Genomic DNA, 19,040 nt, shown 5'->3' on the forward strand with positions numbered 1-19,040 from the left:
CTAACTCTTTTTCCTCCGATCTCACTTAACACTACAAAATGCTGGTATATAGCAATACGGCCGCTCCCGGGAGAGAAGCGGTTTTCGGTCAGTTTGTCGTATCAGTGGTCCGAGCGTGAAGCAGTGAGATCACAGCGCTCACAGCGTGAGAAGTATACGAGCCGTCCATGGGAATGTCTGCCAAAATAGCGCGCGTGTCAGCGCTCTTGACCGCGCCCTCATATCAAAGTCCCGTGAATCACTGTTCTGGCATCACGAAGTGCACCAAAAGACAAGAAACGCCAAGAGAATAACGCACTCGTTGTTTGTTTTGTTGTATTTCAGAGGCTGTTTGGGGGACCTTTATAAAAGCAGGGCGTGCAAACACGGACACAGGAGAGTGACACCAGAAAACGCCGCGAACAACTGAAAAAACCACACAGCGGCGGAACCGAAGGTAGACACAAATATTTATCTGCGCATTCCCACGTAAGAGGCCATACTATCAATCAAGTGCGAGTAGTGGTCTACGTGAGAGATAGCTGTTCCGTCTCTCGACTTTTCTCTTATGTCCCGTGTTTCCACGCCATGTCTTCTTAACATGAGCACCTACCAACTAGCTCAGCTTTAGTCTAAGTTTGCCATTCTCTTTACTTCTGTATTTATTATCGATTTACTCGAGTAAGAATGAAAGGAAAAAGTGTACTGACGCGCCGAGATTATATATGTATATATCACTTTTTCTATTTTATTATTTATGCACAGTTTACTAGGCCCAAGACTCCAAGAATATGCTATCCAGCGAGTTGGGGTCGTCGCCCTTTAAGGCTGGAAGACGCGGCAGCGTTAGGTCAGGCAATACTCGTGATGGTTTCTGGAGAAGAAAAAAGATACTACAACTTCTGGGGAGCTATTCCCGGTGCGTTCATCCAAAGGAAATGTCCACAGTCCATTTCGGCAGAGCGCATTCAGTGATTCGAACAGCGGTGAGCCGTAATGTCACCTCGCTCTTGACCACGTCGCTGCACAGAACCCGCCAGCTCAAGAGAGTGGACGAAATGCACAGAACAGGAACTTTTCAAGTCTGAATTTGCATATGAATGTGTATTGTTTGAGAACGATGCAGGAAATGCGTACCGACCTTTACAGCTGCGTTTAGACGAGCGGCCGCATTCAACCTAAATCGATGCTAACCCGATCAAAATATATGTGCGCCGAGAATCGGATCTCTGAGGGCTGCGTTTGTTGCATTGAAGCGCATTCTGTCCCTATATTTTGTGTCGAGAGTGTTGGAAAGCTTCGTGATGCCATGATGTCGCCGCTGAACAAGAACCGGAACGCGGGGCGCGCTTCTCGCGAGCTCCCGCTATTCAGCGGTCGCGGAAATGGACAGTTCATTACATGGACCACATCGAGAAGACTCCTCTGCGCGAAGTGCTGTATATTATTTTCAGATTCCCCATTCGACATAAAAGAAAAGACTAACGGCGGCGCGCCGCAATTATTGCGCGGCGGCGGCGGCGCGCGCGCACCTCTAACTAGAACAGGGAAATGCCCGGAACGGCCGCAGAACCAATGTACAGAAAGTGAAGCCATACAGTGTCAATCCACCTGCGGCGCTGCGATCGGTAGTCTGCAGTGTGCCGTCATTTAAGAGTCGCGTGCGGCTCTGCCAAAGTGGTGCAGGGGTAGAATGCCCGTTTTCTACTGAAAAGGCCCGGGTTCGAATCGCAGCTGTAGATGGTGGGTTTTAAATGCGAAGCCTTTCTTAGCGAACCTCAGGCATTTTTAGCGTTTCTATCTACGTACCTACGTATCTATCTATTTATCTATCTATCTAGCCGCCTACGTCTGGGCGCTCTCCCGGTCGTCTCCATAGGTTGTAATATACCTAAAATACCAAAATTTGCATAGCATAGGATGAGTGTACGACGAAGAGGATTCACTGGTAATGACATGAATAACGCAAAATACCTGTCGCGTACGTCATGAAACCCTTTCCCTCAGTCACGTGTGGCGCACACCCGCAGGCCAGAGTTCATGTTACGCGGGTATGTGCCACAGGTGATAACAGAGTCTCAATCAACGCAGTTACCGCGAACATGCACATTGACACGGAAGCAAAGTGATTGTTAGAGTTTTACGTCCCAAAACCAAGATATAAAATCTTAGTTGGTGTTTGGCGCCCGGCTGTTACTTTCATTTATTTATTAACCAGTGGTAAGTAGCGGAGCTCGTCCAATTTCTGCGGCTTATACGTGGAGGAGATTCTGCGTACTTAGGCGAAAGAATTTTGCTTTCGCCTAGCCTTATAGAGTTTGGCTGTAAAAATAAAGGGGAAATTAACATGATGGGAAAGTCTTCAAAACGCGTTTTCCAGGACGGCTTGCTTTGAATGATCAAGATCTCGCAATGTACAATATTGTATATTTGAAGCGCTAAATTGCCGCTAGAAGGAAATATAAGTGAAGCAAGAAAATGGGCAACCGACATACGTGAGTGGAGCTTTCAAGTGCTGGCCCGCCACGGTGGTGTAGGTGGTTATGGCGCTCGAATGCTGACCCGAAGTTCACGGGTTCGAATCCCAGCCGCGTCGGCTGCATTTTCGATGGAGCCGAAAATGTTTGAGTCCCGTGTACTTAGATTTAGGCGCACGTTAAATAACCCTAGGTGGTCGAAATTTCCGGTGCCCTCCACTGCGGCGTCTCTCATAATCATATCGTGGTTTTGGGACGTTACACCCCCGATATTATTATTAACTTTCAAGTGCTGTGACGTGTTTCATTCATTAAATGCGTACAAATCAAACCGCTATCCGGTATTAATGGCGAAATAATATTTAGGAACAGCACAACGCAAATATTTTAAGGAAGACTCAATAGTTTCGTGTTGCGTATGATCTCACTGAACTACGATCTAACTACGCAAATAAAGAAAACTAATATTGCGAACGATGTCACGTGTCCACACGATATACGCTAAAGAAGAAGCACAATATTCATTGAGCCGCTTCAAAGTTGTGTTTCCAACCTTTCTGATGTTAGACTTACCAACAGCGAGAGCAATACTATTAACACGATAGCACTAAAAGCACTAGATAAGTAGTTTCGCAGAAATTCTGGTGTTTGTTCTGGCGGTATCGGCGTCGTTGGTTGTGAGTGAAAAATCGTCGTTGTCCGTGAGCGAAAATACGAGATGGTTGGAAATAAATAAAAATCTTCACCGCGAGTGGGAATTGAACCCAAACCTTCTGCGTGGCAAGCAATTGTTCCTTAGAGCCATGCAAGTGCTTGAACTCGTTTCTGAAAGCAATACCCTGTACTAATGTGATGCAGTGCGAGCAGCGTGGTTAACGCATGCAATAATGCCTGGCAGGAGCGTAGAATCGCACCATGCGTCAAAATATGTCAAATGCGCAACGAGTGGGTGGTTTAAAGGCCGACCCGTTACAAATCGCTCAGGCAGAAATCATAATAATCATCATAATCATCAGCGGCAACATGTTCAACAAAGTGCGCAGCTACGCAGGTGTCCGCGTTGCCTTATGGACGCGTAGTGGCTACTTCGCCAATTAAAAAAAAGAAAGAATTATGACGTAGTCGGCACTTCGCAACAGCCCTTGCTATAGACATTCTGGGAGAATTTGAAACGGCCAATGTACGCACACAGACGTCGATTTCCTGGCGGCACGGTTGAGATGTCCAGCGAGAAGCGAAGCCAGGCCAGTGACTGAGAGGGCGATACGAACAGTGCCAGATTACGCTATCGCGATCTGCGCTTAAAGGCGAAGCTCAAGAGTCCTCCAATTTTTTTAATTGAACCCTATTATTCATGACAGAGGCTTCAATATTTATGATATAGTTAGAGACAACTTAATGAAGCCTATGGATAATGAAGCGAAGCAAAGCATGAGGGGAGTTATAGGCGCCTTGAAGTGAAGTAGAGTAAATACACGATGGATAAACTGAAATAAAGTGGTTTAAAGGGGTCATGAAGCACCCCTTGGGCTTGGTGAAAAAGCATCCCGCGGAAAGCTGACATGGCTATGAACTGCTAGCCAAATTATACAGTCGTGCGCGCCGCGCAAAGGCTACAAGCGGAGCGCGAAGTTGCTGTTTTTTCAGGCGCCGTCTTTCAAACAGGGGCCGGTTCTCACTCTCGTCGGTGGACGGGGCGCCTGTCAGTCGACGTCGCGTGTCTGTTTCTCCGCGTCGCAAAAGACATAGCATCCTCATTGGCCGACAGCCGACATAAATTGAGAGCGGCGTTCGGATCCGATGCGCTTCTTGCCACGGGGTGCCGCCACTTGCCAGCGCCGCACTCCTCAGTCTGCTAATTTTACACGGTAGCCACACTCGCGCCCGCGAATCACAGCGGGAGAGCGATCGCGTCGTAACTTCTTTCCCCCGTGCCATCCCTTCCTGTGTAGCTTCCAGTGCGGTCGTCGGCACGAGAAAAGAGAGAAAGCGCTGAGAGCGTGCGCCAAACCCCCGTAACTCCGCTCGTTCGTGACGGAATCGTGAAATCTTTGCGGCAACCGATTCGGGAGGTAGTAAACTCCAATACTGAGGTCATACTTGGAAAAGTGCTGCATGACCCTTTTAAAATGACACGCCGCCGGGGCGGAATGAACGTAAGACCTTCGTGCTTTTTTAGAGCGCAGCGCTTAGGCGCCTTTTCCTGAATTGAGCGGCGTCGCCATTGGCGTCGGCGTAACCGATAGAGCTAACGAGGACGAAAGAGAGCGAAAGCGGAGTCTTTCAATAAGACGAGAGATTGACTTCTAACCTCGCTTTCTTCCTCCGTCACAAGCGCTGGCTCCTCGGTTGGAGCTCGTGCGCATGTAGGGCTGGCACGTGCACTGCGGCTGGCTTCGTTTGTCGTAACGGGACTCTCGGCGTTTCGCTTGGTTGACGATGCCTGCAATGCACAGAGCGGTGTGCGTAGCACTCGAGCGATGGCAGTTTCTGTGACCATATGTAAGGAATGTTACATTGCTACAGCTGCGGATAGCCGAAACTTCAAACACAGTTGGCCTTGCCCCAACACGAAGCTGCGCCAAGAATTCGCATTAAGCAGCATCGTAATCGTCGGTGAATTTTTTGGGCTATGTTATGTCTTGATTTCATTAGGTGTGACTAAGGAAAAGGGGGAGCCATTGATTTATTTTACTTGTTTTGCGCATTTTAGTGAAGGAAAAAAGCTACAGGCTTGTGTACTTGGACCTAGGTGGAAGCTAAAGAATCGAAGGTGGTCGAAATTTTAGGAGCCCTCCACTACCGTGTCTCTCATAATCATACCGTGGATTTGGGACCTAAAATACCAGCAATTATTATTATTATTATTATTATGTTTTTTTTTTGCATATTTCAAGAGCAAATGTAATATATATGGAAAGCTGTATTGGTGTTGAGGTTAGGCACAATAGTTAATCTTTTCACCCCTTCGTTAATAGCAAGTGTTGTGTGAAAGAAGATGTGTAGGAAGAAGTAAAACAGCACACGCAGGTTTCACCCTTTGGCACTTGGTGTTGACACACGGGGCTGCACGTGCTTCTTTTGAGCTCTGTGATGAACACGAAACAGGAATTTCGGCCAAGTCAAGTAAATGAACAGGAGCATTGGCAAAGCAATCGAGTCAGTGTGCCAAGAATAGTTCGGGAGCTAAAGAGAGAATTTGTTCTTTAATTTAGAGTATGTCTAAGGCCACATTTTTGAGGTATTGTGTGAGAGGTATCGAAAAGCGCATAACTCTACAAAGGATGACCGTATTACAAATTGTCTAGTGCAGATTATTCAAACGTCGGCGGAGAATAAAGAGAAAGATAAATACTATAGCAAAAGCATACTATATGCATAAAGATAACGCAGATTATTCGGGCACCTGTCATGACTAAAGAGGCACGTATAATTAATCGCCTTGGTGCACAATCCTATACAGAAATGACCAAATGTAATATGAGCTTGTAATTGCATTTGCTGCCCTGGAAATCTTGAGACTGCTAATATTTTACTTATGCCTTTTTTAGGAATAAGAAATGCATGCGCTTATACGATAATGGAATTTTGCAATTCACTCAGATTAATTACTTTGTGAAAAGCATTAGTTAACAATAGTTACAGTGTTCGTGTTAACCTGTTTTTTGCGAGCTATGTAAAGATCTGAACTGTGCTAGACAAGTTAAAGAAACTCGCCGGAGCTGAAATTGTTAATGCTCAATTTGCCGCGACCCCAATAATTGCAAACGCTTTTCTGGGTCTTTGTCCGGACTCAGGAATAATGAAAGACAATGTGTGCTACAATGGCCCAAGTATGCAGGCCTGCTCATAAACAAATGTCATTTATTTTAATAAAAGCTTGCAATAACTTTGTTCACTCCTAACATTTTCTTGCTGAATTATTGGCTGACTTGTTTGCAACATGAATATTATTTTTTGCTTATAGTGCATGTCCTGCAGGTCTTTCATTCGTCATCATCTTTTCATGCCGTCCTCTCATGAAAGCGACTCGATATATTTTTGCATCTTTTAGTCTTAACGTATTAAATAACGGATGATGACAGCACCAGACAACGCCAGCAGACCCGTTTATTCTGCATGTACTGATTAGGCTCAAACACGAACAACCGGGTGATGACGGCCATAGGCGTGCGCACGGGGTGGGCAAGGAGAGGGGTGGCCGCTCCCCCTAATCATATACAGGGGGGGCGCCAATTCAGCAGCATACGTTTACTCCGTCGGACCTTGCACGTCATTTTAAAGGCGAAGCTGTTCTTGGTGGAGCCTTGCATATCCAGGATCTGCGGTAACGCTTGTGGGCATCATAAACAGGTATGCGCCACAGACATAGGGTGAATCGCACTACTCACCACTAAAAATGAAAGCAACAGTTCAACCAACGAACGGCTGTGTGCCACGTGAATCTGTGCGGCCTATAAGAAAACTATCATCATCATAAACGCGTATGTGCCATAGAAGTTGGGTAAATCTCACTACACACAACTTCCACTTAAAAGGAAGAAGGCAACAGTTAGCCGAACAAATGGCGTGCATGTTACCAGAGTCACACCACTGTCACGAGATGTTTTGTGGTTATAAAAGGTGGTTGATATGCTACCACCTCAAAGCCTAACAGAGAGTGTTAATTAAAGAGCCGTGATACAACTTATCGGAGGATCTTAAACGAAGGCTTCTTTGAAAGCCCGTGTATTAGAGTGGTATACTGCAAGAGTGGTATAGTGCAAGAGCGTGTGTAAGAGTGGTATGCATCGAAACTACACAACCACTTCAAAGCTTAACAAAGAGTGTTTAATAAAGAGCAGTGATACAACATGTCTGAAACATTTGCAAAACATAGAAATGCGTTAGCCTGACGAAGGAAGCTTCTTCGCTTCATCGGTGTCTGCGAAGCGGAGCTGATTGAATTTTTAAGAGCGAATCTGTTTAAGTTGTCGGTAAGTTGTGCTCTGTAGTAAAAAAACAATCATTATCCTAAACTGGCACGAGCTCTTTTCGTTCTCTTTACAGTGAAGTTGTTTAAGCTATCGGTAGCATGTGCTCCGTCGCGCAAAAGTCATCAGGTGGGTATGCTCCACAGCACTACCGCACTACCGTGTACAGCAGATGCGAGTGTCAAACAAAAGCGAACACGCGAAAAAGAGAGAGAAACAAAGAGAGAGAAAGAAATCGATTGAAAGAAAGAGAAAGAGAAAAATGGCGAGAAATAAAGGGAATAGACACATAGAAAGATAAAAATGAAAGAAAAACATAGATAAAGAGAAAAAGAGAGAGGAACAAAGAGAGCGAGCGAGAACAACACAGAGAGAAAGAGATAGAAAGAAAGAAAAAATAGAAAGATAGAGAGAGAGATACAGAAAGAGAAAGAAATAGAATGCGAAATAAATAAAGAAATAAAGACAGACGCAGAACAGAGATACAAGAAACGGAATAAATAAGAATGAAATAGATGAAGAAAGAAAGTGAAAAACAAAGATCAACAAGGAAGGCCACACAGCTCCGCTCATCCTTAAGGCGTGGCACCACTAGAGCAAAGCTGGCAGAATTTTTTAATGGGCAGGGTTATGGCTGCGCGTGTTTTTTGACAATAATGGCGACGAAGGACCGCTGATGTTGCTATCAAAGATCTGTTTACTTCCCACATTTACGCCGGAAGGCAGGAGACCAATGGCAGGCCTCTGCAAGAAGCACGTCATTGTTTAATTTTCATTTTTTGTACATTGCGGAGCTTGTTTTAGTTCGGACTAGACGAATGGGTAGGGGGACGCTACGGTGAAACGTAGCCCCCCTTAATGCAGAACCCTGCGCTCGCCCATGATGATGTGTGAGAACGGCGAAGTGCGTTAATATCGCTTACACTAATTTGTTCCCTGCTTCGAAGCGGCCAACCAGTCTGCATCAAGGAATTCGACTGAACGGCAATTAAAGTGGTTTATTCAGGGAGCCTGAACAATTTATGTGCTACGACGACGGTGTGCAGTGACGACATGATGCGATGTGATGAGATAGCTCTCATCGGAAGTTTCTTGTAGAACGGTGCATTGACCAATGATCAGGTGAAGAAATTGCCCGCAAAGTCCATAGTTTCGAAACAGGGTTTGTGGTAGTCTTGGTCTCCAGATGGAAAGCGACGTTTTCGCTCTTCTTGGGCAGCCTCCGTGTTTCGGCAAGGAATTTCCGAGAAGTACGGCGGTGACCGGAGGGCGTCAGCGGGAAGAGACCATATAAGTGAGTTCGAACGAACTCGAAAGGCATGGTCCGACAGAAGACAGGCTGAAGTAAACCGGCAGGAGGGGCTGTAGAGGTTTGGCCAACACAGTGACCACACCATTGCCGTGCCATTGTCGACCATGGTCGACCACGCGACAATGGTGTGTTTGCGTGGTATCATCTGTTTTGGTGAAATCACCAGCTGCCCTAACGGTCGCTTGTGTTAGCACACTTATGATGTGAGGAAGTTGTCTGAACGCGTGTATTTTAAGTTGTTCTCCTAGTTCACGCCTGTGAAAGTAACTCGTGCCCACTGCACCACTTCACGCGTAGGCAGCCGCATACGTACATACTACATCAGTAACATGCAAGTGCGCACTGTCTCTTGACCTTGGCTAGCATAACTTAAGAATTTTAGTTCTCAGAAACTCCTGGCAAACACTGTTTTTATTGCGCACCGCACAAACGACCACGTGCACCACTCTGCGTTGTATTTTCCGCCACAGTGCTATAGGTGAAGTCGAAGTGAGCACAAAAATAATGCAATGGAAGGGACAAAACTCACATTTTTTTCTGAAATAAAGCGCAAGTTACTTCCATTAACCCTTTCGGCCCAGGCGTCGTCAATTGACGACACAGAACAAAAGTTCTCCTAGCACCTCGGAAATGAAACCAAAACTGCTCATTCTTGGGGAAATACTCCTTCAATGATCCCTACTGTGATTGACACTAAATTCTGCGACATATTTACGGAGCTGGGAGCCACAAAGAAGAAAAAGCTTGACCGAAGTCATGGTTGACGCCGAGGCGGGTCAGGGGAGGCGGCTAAGCGCCGTTTTCGGGTCGTCATACAGACGCTGTTTCAAGGAGTATCACACTGAAAAATGAAACGTGGTTCACATTTATTGTACTCTAGTGAGTAGAAGAAATAAAGAAGCCATTTTCCTAATTTCAGAACCACTGAGCCCTGATGACCTAATGTGATTCCATGCTAATTAATCCATAAATACTTGCACCACTGGCTCAATTTTTCGTTTTTGGTCTTCTGAGGTCCTAACTATTAGGAAAACACGCAAAAAAAATATCTCCGGCCAAAATAAAAAATCCAGGGCTGAAAGGGTTAAACTTTCTGTTGGGACTGTTGTTATGCTTCTCACTCATATGCAGTCTTCTGCTTTATTTTTTTCTTGGACCAGCTTAGTATGTTACAGATGTGTCAACGTAGGCTAAAGCCGCGCTCTTGCAAAGTTGAGGATTTTATTTTAGAGCCTATATACCCCACATAGGCGAAACTTAAATTTTATGAGATAGTAAGTTTTAATGAGCTCTATAAAAGTAATTTGTTTGTCGTCTGTGGCTATTTTTTTTTTGTAAAATAATCCTCAATACGCTATGATTTTTCCAAATTTGTCTCTGTTTTACGGAGTTAAAACCATTAATGTATTATGTCAAGCTGTTCCATAGTAGGAGCACAATGCTGAAGTATTAAAAAGACGGAAATGTTCCTCGAATGGCCGAAACGGTAGATCTTAGAGATTTTTTCTCAAACCTTATTTTCCACTATTTCTAGAAATTCAAGTGGCCCTGAAGTGCTAAAAAAATTTTGCCGTTAGAAATATTTTGGGAACATACTAAGGGACTAATGTTAAGATGCGTGCAGGGTTTTGGAATTTTTCAGAGAAAATGCTTTCGGTCGAGCGGCACGATTGGGAAAGTAGGCGTAGAGTGATTCATGACTTACTTAGCACTGCGGTATTTACTCATGTTGCCTTCGAATGAGACATTTCCCTACAAAAAGTGTGCCTGTATAGAAAAAATGGCTTTACACGGGAACTCAGTTCTTGTCCAATCCCTCAGCGTGGGTGTATGCTACAGTTTTAGGGATCTGCTATACTCTACTCTAGCATCCTCACGTTGTCCTCGAGCTGCTGTTATGTTTTAGGTGATCCTGTTGTAGTTCTCTTCATTACCGTCATTTTTGTGCCACCGTTCTTGTAGTTAATGTCATTAACATCACAGGATTTCAACGCAGCGCTTCAGGCTAGATTGAGCAATTTTTTTTGTCCAGTGAACTCTTCATACAACGCGATGTCAACCTCACCGGTTCGCTGGGGAAAAACAGCGCAATAAAGGACGCAGGAACACACTAGACTGGACGAGCACTGACCAGTCTACTGTGTACTGTGGACGTCTACTGAGTCTACTGTGGACGAGATGCTCGTCCAGTCTACTGTGTTCCTGCCTCCTCCTCCTTTACTGCGCTGTTTTTCCCCAGCTAAGCATGTACCAACTCACCCAAATCAGTCTTGCTCACCGGTTCATTCTTAGTGTCCATTGTCGTCTAAGTATCTGTTTCATGGCATCTGCTATTACTGAAGAAATAATGTATGAGTGTGCCTTTGTATCATCATGCTACAAAAACGGATGGTTAGGAATTTTTTCTGTAATAATTTGAACTACTTATGGCATCGTGGAGACTGCTGCCTTTAATAACACCGGCATTTCTTTTCTGTGAGTTTTGTCCATTACACGGCTTAAATGTTGAAATGAAATGATCAGTAATTTATTTTTACAATAGTTACACTGAGTAACATTTAAGGCACCTGTACAAGAATAATGAGCTATACAATAGATCGCTTTTGCGAAACCTTACATGACAAAATTTCTTTTATCATACGGTTAACCGTAGAGATCATTTTCCATATATAAGTAGTATCCGACTTTGCATACACTCGTCGAGCTCAGTTTGCTACGAGCTAGAAATCATGGCCCGCTTCTTCATTGTTTGTCTGCTCGCTGCATTGGTGGCTTACGTGGCCTCCCTGCACGTCTACCAGCAGCAGCAGCAACAACACGCACCACCACATCTGCGCAATTGTAAGTACTGCTCTAGTTAGTGCGAATGTGATACAGATATGTCCTACAGAGCCGCTTGACATAAGCAATACTAATCCTGCATCATTTTCTTTAGTCTAGCTTTTTACCCATGGAAGCCTCGGAATTGAGATATTTAAGCTTCAGTACATTATCTACAACTGGAACTGTAGCGCAAAATATTTTCAACTGAAGTCTAATGTAGGTCATTGCTTATGCATTCTTTCAGCTGTATGGTCAGAGTTGCAAGGTTCCCCCTCCCAATGTGTAGGGTAGCCAACTGGACGCATTGTCTAGTTAACCTCCCTGCCTTTCCTACATTCCCTCTCTCTCTCTCTCTCTCTCTCTCGTTTGATCGGGTGCATAATATTGAAGTTTCTTAATGTTAAACATATCCTTTATTCTTTTATTTAGCCAAATTAGAAAGAAATCTGGGGCAGCTACGTTCTAGTGGTGCGAAGACTGAGGAAACAGCGGAGGCATAGCTATTTTATGCATTACCATATCTCCTCCTTTTTTCCGACCTCCTCCCATCACTGTTCGTCACCTGGGCTTCTCTTTCCCACTGTCTTGCTATACAAGACTATGCTGCGTTTTACCCTCTCCTCTTCCTTTCCCTCCTCCTGAAACTTACACCACTCCTCCTCCCCCTCACTTACATTTCCCACCCCGTGCTATACTACACTATAAATTAGCAAATTTCGTTGCTGGGCTGGTTAGTTCATAGCTTAAAATACTGTATAGCACATATTCGACAGGGCGAAGTAAAAACACTGAAGCACAGGACAAGTGCTGGACCTAAGCTTAAGTGCTCTTTCTTTCTGGGCCCTGTGTCGTACCTGGGTAGTGCAGTATTTAAGTCTATACTACACATGGCTATGCTAAACTTTACCATGTTCTCCACCTTCTTTTCCTCCTCCTCGTGCTCACTCTCGTTTCCTACCCTCTTGATATGCTATGCTCAGCTCCTTTCTTGGCTTTGCGCGCCTTGGTATAGCTATAGGCAGGGCTCCCCATCTCTTAAGCTGGCTCCTTCTCGCTCATCTAGCTAATGCAGGGTGACAGCGGAGTTTACCAAGCTTAAACAGGTCCGCTGTTTCAAAAATGTTCCCCATCGAGCTTTGTTTCACAATGCTACTTCAAGATATTCATTTATTATACGCAACTTCAGCAATAAGCCTGCCCGTATCGTGCCACCTAATAGCATGTTAAAAAGCCAAGAAGTTGGGGCGTGCTAGATATTGGTCGTTTTTTTTACAAGGAAGTGATGTATGTTTCCAATCACCTATAAACTACAATTCTGCGAATCATTTTCCAGCTCCTTGCGTCAATTAATATATCGACCTCTTGTGATTAGGCCACCATCATGTGGCCGCACATTTTTTTACGAAGAAAAAAAAAAACAGTTATCAATGTTTGTTTCCATACATATTAAATGCTATTTTCAGACGCCCTTGAAATACGAACTAAACAAAAAATGAGCCTTGATGTCTTTCCTCCATAAAAGGGTATTGACGCGAATATTTTCAGTTGTCGTTTATTTTGCGTCAAATGAAAGGTCAAGCCCTCAAGAGCATAGAAAAGGTACTGTTAAGCGTGAGTGGGCCCTGAAAAAGTAATAACAGTATGTTTTTAAAAGCTAGCTTCGGTTCCTGACGTCACAACACAGTATGAGCTTTTCGTCACGTGCTCGCACAACATATAGTGACGTTTCCATGGCCGCTCCGCACCATGGCTCCGTTGGTGACGCACAAGCGGCCATTTTAGAAGTTTTGATGACGCACAAGCAGCCATATTGGAAGTTTTGGTATCTAACGTCATCTCAACTAGCCAGACTGCGGCGTGAAGTCACCAGAATTTGTACTGTAGCCTGACGTCAAGCTACTGTCGATGTTAGTAGGTGCGCCATAGAAAAATTGACTTTAATATCAAAGTAAAATATCTTCAGCATTTGGTGAGTTTCACACTTGCTCAGAACCGTCTCCGCATACACGAGGTTTGTATGGCAGAGTAAAATCGCCTTCAAAAAAAAAGGTGTCAATACCCTTTAAGAAGGACAAATTAATACGCGAGCATCATGTTTTTTTTCTGATGTACATGTTTGCCTAATTAGAGCGCATTCAGCTTTAGTTTTGAAGTGAGTGATCTAGATAGCTTTGTTTTGTGCGAAAATTGGGATGTTCTTTAAAGATCTTCTTGTCTTTTATTGAGTCGTTCCTATTAGACGACACATCATTAACGGACGTATTTAATCTGATTTGAAAGGTGTCCATTTTGTACCACTTTTATACGTGTGAGTTATCGGTAAAATTATTTATAGAAATATGTTTGGTAAAAGATCAAGAAACATTTCGCTGCACATGTGCGTGTTTTAACCCTTAACGTTCATTTGAAGGTTAATTGGCCATTTTGAAGTTGAGCGTAAAGCAAAACAAAAAAGTCGCTACTGTGGCTTATCACATTTCTGACAAGTGATCTCCAGCAGTCTATGAACTCTAGGCGTCTGTGAATCTGTGGTACACCATATACATAGGCTCTCAGCGTAACGTTTGTCTAGGCATACGAGGTAGAGTTGATGGCGCTTAATGCATTTAATTTTTATTATTAGACGTGCACGAATTCCAAAGTAACACTTAAAGAGCAAGTTCACCAAGAAAAAGGATAGGTAATCGAAAGCACAGAACAGCATAGAATATCATTGAGTTCCCACGCATCATACCAGAGTGGAAGAAATATGGATCCCATGCATGTATACAAATTTAGTCCTGCAAAGGCCGGGATAGTGCAGGTTGAAGCGGGCGATGGGGTAGCTTGAACAGCATGTCACCTGACGTTGCCATTTCAAAGAACGCCTTTCGCATATGCCATGCATGGGTCATTTATGAAGGGCATTTGGCATCAGCATTAGAGAAACATATCGGCACTGATATCCAAAATGACTAAGATCGCCACGCCATACTGAAATATAGAGATTTTTCTCGCGGTCATGTTTCAACGCATGGTGACCGCCTGGAGTGCTTCACTAAAAAAAAATATGCTTGCGAGCAGTCACGTCTGTGCAGCTTACGCGAACGAACAAAGCGTTATTATTAGCTATAGGCGAGTAAATGAATCGAGTACCTTTTAGCAAAGACACAAAACTTTCTTTCTTGTGAGGCCGCGGGTCGCATAAACTATAGACCCCTGATGTATACAGACCAGAGGAGTAAGGTATATGCCTCTTGTTTCTTTTGCGCTGTCATTGATGCCTGAGCATTCAGATCACGCGCTACCCCATATTTTTCGTTAAAAAACAATCTGCTTTGTTTCATGTATTTTACAGCCCGTGGCGACGTAAATAGACTCAGTTTCGGCCCCAGCGGAAGTGTCGGGGCTGGTAACTATGGTGGCCTCGGATATGGAGGCAGCTATGGTAGCGCGAACGTCGGCGGTGCACGCTTGGGCGGTGGAGGCGTCATAGGTGGCAGCTCCAGAGGCGTTGGTGGAGCTGGAAGACACTTTGGAGGTGCTCTTGGAGGCGGTTCTGGAGCTGCTTTTGAAGGCAGCTTTGGTGGTGGCTTGGGAGGCGGCTTTGGAAGCAGCAATGGTGGCAGGAGCAGTACTGGTGGCTACGGAGGCAACCACGGCCATGGTAGCCGTGGCAGTGGAGGTAGGCACCTCTCTGCCGGCAGAGGTGGCCTTGGGTGGCAGGGGCCGCAACAGCAGCAGCGGCAACAGTAACGGCGGTCAAGAATGTTGTGATCGAAGTAATAAAGTTTGGTATGACCAAAAAGGAAAAGAAGATAAAGTCTATCCATGCTACAGCTTTGGCGAATTAAAGTGTGCATATGCGCCACTACAGAAACTGGGCATGTTTCTTAGTCGCGTTGTCCACAAAAAGCTCACATTTTTGTTGGCATGTACTAAACAAAGACCTGGGTAAAAATGAAGCGGTGTTGAATTCTTGGGTAGCACCAATAAAACAACCTGGAATAGAACAGGCCCGAATGTATCAAAAGAGCACAAGAACACTCAGATAATGTTTGTTACGGCGCAGCTGCTTAAGCTTGGAAAACCTGTTTGGCGTTGGCACAATCTCGGGTGGGTATGCGCCACCTGCCGAGTGACCAGGTCATTATGCGGCACTTAGCAACGCGTAGGAGGAAGGAAAAGAGGATGCGAGGAGAAAAGCAGTGGAGAGGAGGAAACGGAGAAAAAAAGTAAATAAGATTTCTTGGCTAGGCGGGATTCGAACCCGGGTGCCCACAATTCGAAGGTGAACGTCGGGCCACTCGGATTTATTTATTTATTTATTTATTTATTTATTTATTTATTTGATTTGCATACATAGATACACAAGGACACAGAGAAAAGAGGGAGATGGATGGATGGATGCTATGAGCGTCCCCTTTAAAACGGGGCGGTGACATGTCTGCCACCAGGCTCGAAGAAAAAAAAAAAAAAAGAAAAAAAAAAAAAAAAGCTTCCTTGTTTCATGTTGGCCTAATACCTTATCTACATTGATTAAATCTATGTTATTATACCAAAAATATAAATTCACGGTCCATCTCTCTGCCTCTTAAGGCAGAATGACCTTATTTTTCCCCCATTATTTATTTTTGTTCTTTATCTCTACTTTTCTGCCACCAATACTCTAACCGTCTCTTACTTATTTCTATCGCGGACGTGTTCAGCTTTCCATTGTTGTCCCTAAAACCCAAGGCTTCATGTAGACTCGTGCCCACACGTATACCTGGGTGAATATCGCCACATTCAATCAGTATATGTTCCATCGTTTCCTTAGTTCCCCCGCAGCATGTACATTGTTCTTCCTCGTTACTAAATCTCGCTTTATAACTACGCGTTCTAAGGCAGCCCGACCTTGCTTCAAACAGTAAAGCGCTTCCCCTTGAATTATCATAAAACCTTTCCCTCCTTATTTCGTTTTTTCCTTTTCGGTAGTTACTCAGAGCCGGCTTCTTTTCCATCGCTGTCATCCAATAAGTCCTCTCCGCCTCTCTGACCTTCCGCTTAATGCTCCTTGTTGCCATATCGCCCGCACTGCCAGCCGTATATTTACTGGTGAGCCTCCTAGTTCTTTTTCTCCACTGCGTGTCAACGCTTTTTCTATACAAATACCTGAAAACCTTCTCTGCCCATCTACTCTCCTTCATTTTCCTCAGCCTCTCTTCGAATCTCATTTTGCTCTGCGCTTCCCTCACTTCAAAGCCTGTCCATCCCATATCACCCTTCACCGCCTCATTTGTCGTCTTCCCGTGAGCGCCCAAGGCGAGGCGGCCCACCGTCCTTTGATTTACATCCATTCCTGATTGCACCTCTGACTTCATGCACACCACTGAGTTCCCAAATGTAAGCCCCGGAACCATCACACCCTTCCACAGCCCTCGAAGCACCTCGTACCTATTGTATCCCCATAAAGCTCTGTGCTTCATAATTGCAGCATTCCTCTTTCCCTTTGCTACCGATGCTTTCTCTTGTACCTCCATATATCTATCCCCCTCATTTACCCATACTCCGAGGTACTTGTACTCGCTTACCCTCGGTATTTTTTGGCCCTGTATTAATACCGTATGGTCTCCGTGATCATTGAATACCATCAATCCACATTTTGTTGCACTAAATCCTAGTCCTAGAGCCTCACACTCCCTTCCGCATATATCTGCCAGTCGCTGTATATCATCTTGACTGTCCGCAAATAAGACAATATCATCAGCATAAAATAGACCTGGAAGCTTCTGCTCAACCATCGCTCCGACCTGTTTGTGTGACAAATTAAATCCAATGTTGCTACCTTCTAGCGCTTTTTCCATCCTCGCCATGTACAGCATGAATAACAGCGGGGACAAAGGGCATCCCTGTCTCAGCCCCTTGCTAATTTCAACGCTGTCCTTGCTACTTATTCCTTCCCATTCTATACAAACTGTATTTCCTCGGTATATTTCCCTCAAAAGCTGTACACAGTCGTCACCTATGCCCACTTCCTTCAATATATCCCACAAAATTTCCTGATTAACGTTGTCATACGCCCCGGTGATATCTAGATAAGCTACGTATAAGGGCCTGTTTTCTATTTTAGATATTTCTATACACTGGGTAAGAACAAACAGATTATCGTCTAACCGCCTGTCGATTCGAAATCCATTCTGAAGTTCTCCCAAAATATCATTTTGTTCTACCCACGCTTCTATTTTTAATTTTACTGCCTGCATCGCCAACCTGTATAGCACCGATGTAATTGTTAGCGGTCTATACGAGCGAATGTTATCCTTTTCTCCCTTGCCTTTATAGATTAAGTTCATTCTACTTTTTCTCCAACTGTCTGGTATTTCCCTCTCCTGTAAGCACTTTTCTACGGCTTTCAGCAGTGCTTCTTTAGTGTTATGTCCGAGTTCGTTAATGAGGCTGACGGGAACCCCATCTAAGCCCGGAGTAGTGCGCTTAGGAATTTTTCCTTCGGCCTTCTTCCAATTGAAATTCTCTAGTACTACATCTTCGTCGGTTGCTCTCCTTTGCGTACTTTTACTCACCGGGGGAATCCCCTGGGGGACCTTTTTAAACGAATCGGCTGTTATCTTTCGGATGTAACCTAGCGCTTCATATCCTTCCAATTTATTTCCTCCTTCATCTACTATATGTTGTTGCATTGTGACAGACTTCCTACCCAGCGCTTTTAGATGGCTCCAAAATATCCTAGGCGCGGCCTTCTTCTTTTCGCGAATCTCTGTCATCCAGCGTTCACTTTCACCTTTAATTTTTGCCTCGACTAATTTCTGCACAATGGATTTTTGCTCTAAATATATTTCCCATATTTGGTTGACTTCGTCCTGTGGCCGCTTCTCCTTTTTTGCCTTTCTGTGCTCCCGTGATGCCTGACGTCGCATCTCGATCGCTTCCCGGATTTCTTTGTTCCACCAACTTTTTGGCTTTTTCTTTCCTTTCCTTTCAGAGCAAGCTGGCAACTGCCACCTAGAGGGGCACAACGCCTGCCTACTCTTTCGGGAAGAGGGAGGTACAGAGGAAAGGAAGCTAGGATGAGGGAAACAGGAAAGAAGATAGGAAAGTAAAAAAGATTTGACGAAGACTTCGATAAAAGTAGGTAAACACACATACACACACAAAAAATCACAGCATATCCACGGAGTGAATGATGATGAGTGGGCGAAGCTGCGGAGGTTCATCGGTAAACCGTGAATCTTCCGTGAATTCTGCCCAGTACATCATCACCGACGTGAGATCGGGCGCGTTTATACTAAAGGTTCGATGAGTTATGACGACTTGCAGCTCACTTTAATTTTACATGTACGCTGTGAATTTTCATTGTTTAGAAAACTATTGCTTTAGGAAACATCTGACGTCTTTCGTTAAGCAGCTGGCGTCTTTTCGTTTTGCTTTAGAAACATCTGGCGTTCTTTCGTTTTGCTTTTACAAAACATCTGGCGTCTTTCCTTGGTTTATTCCATC

The 19,040-nt window shown here is 44.5% G+C and overlaps 2 protein-coding genes across 2 annotated transcripts in view; both read left to right on the forward strand.

Moving 5' to 3' along the window:
• LOC119400314 (keratin-associated protein 6-2-like) overlaps positions 1–19,040 on the forward strand; it is a 223,367-nt gene that overhangs the window by 44,009 nt on the left and 160,318 nt on the right. The window lies entirely within an intron of this gene.
• LOC119400315 (uncharacterized) lies at positions 11,439–15,423 on the forward strand. The gene is made up of 2 exons (XM_037667345.2): positions 11,439–11,582; positions 14,902–15,423. Exons 1-2 carry the CDS (start codon positions 11,471–11,473, stop codon positions 15,297–15,299), a joined length of 510 nt encoding a protein of 169 aa, XP_037523273.1. The 5' UTR covers positions 11,439–11,470; the 3' UTR covers positions 15,300–15,423.

The sequence above is a fragment of the Rhipicephalus sanguineus genome, chromosome 7, assembly GCF_013339695.2.
Source record: "Rhipicephalus sanguineus isolate Rsan-2018 chromosome 7, BIME_Rsan_1.4, whole genome shotgun sequence".
Classification (NCBI taxonomy): domain Eukaryota; kingdom Metazoa; phylum Arthropoda; class Arachnida; order Ixodida; family Ixodidae; genus Rhipicephalus; species Rhipicephalus sanguineus.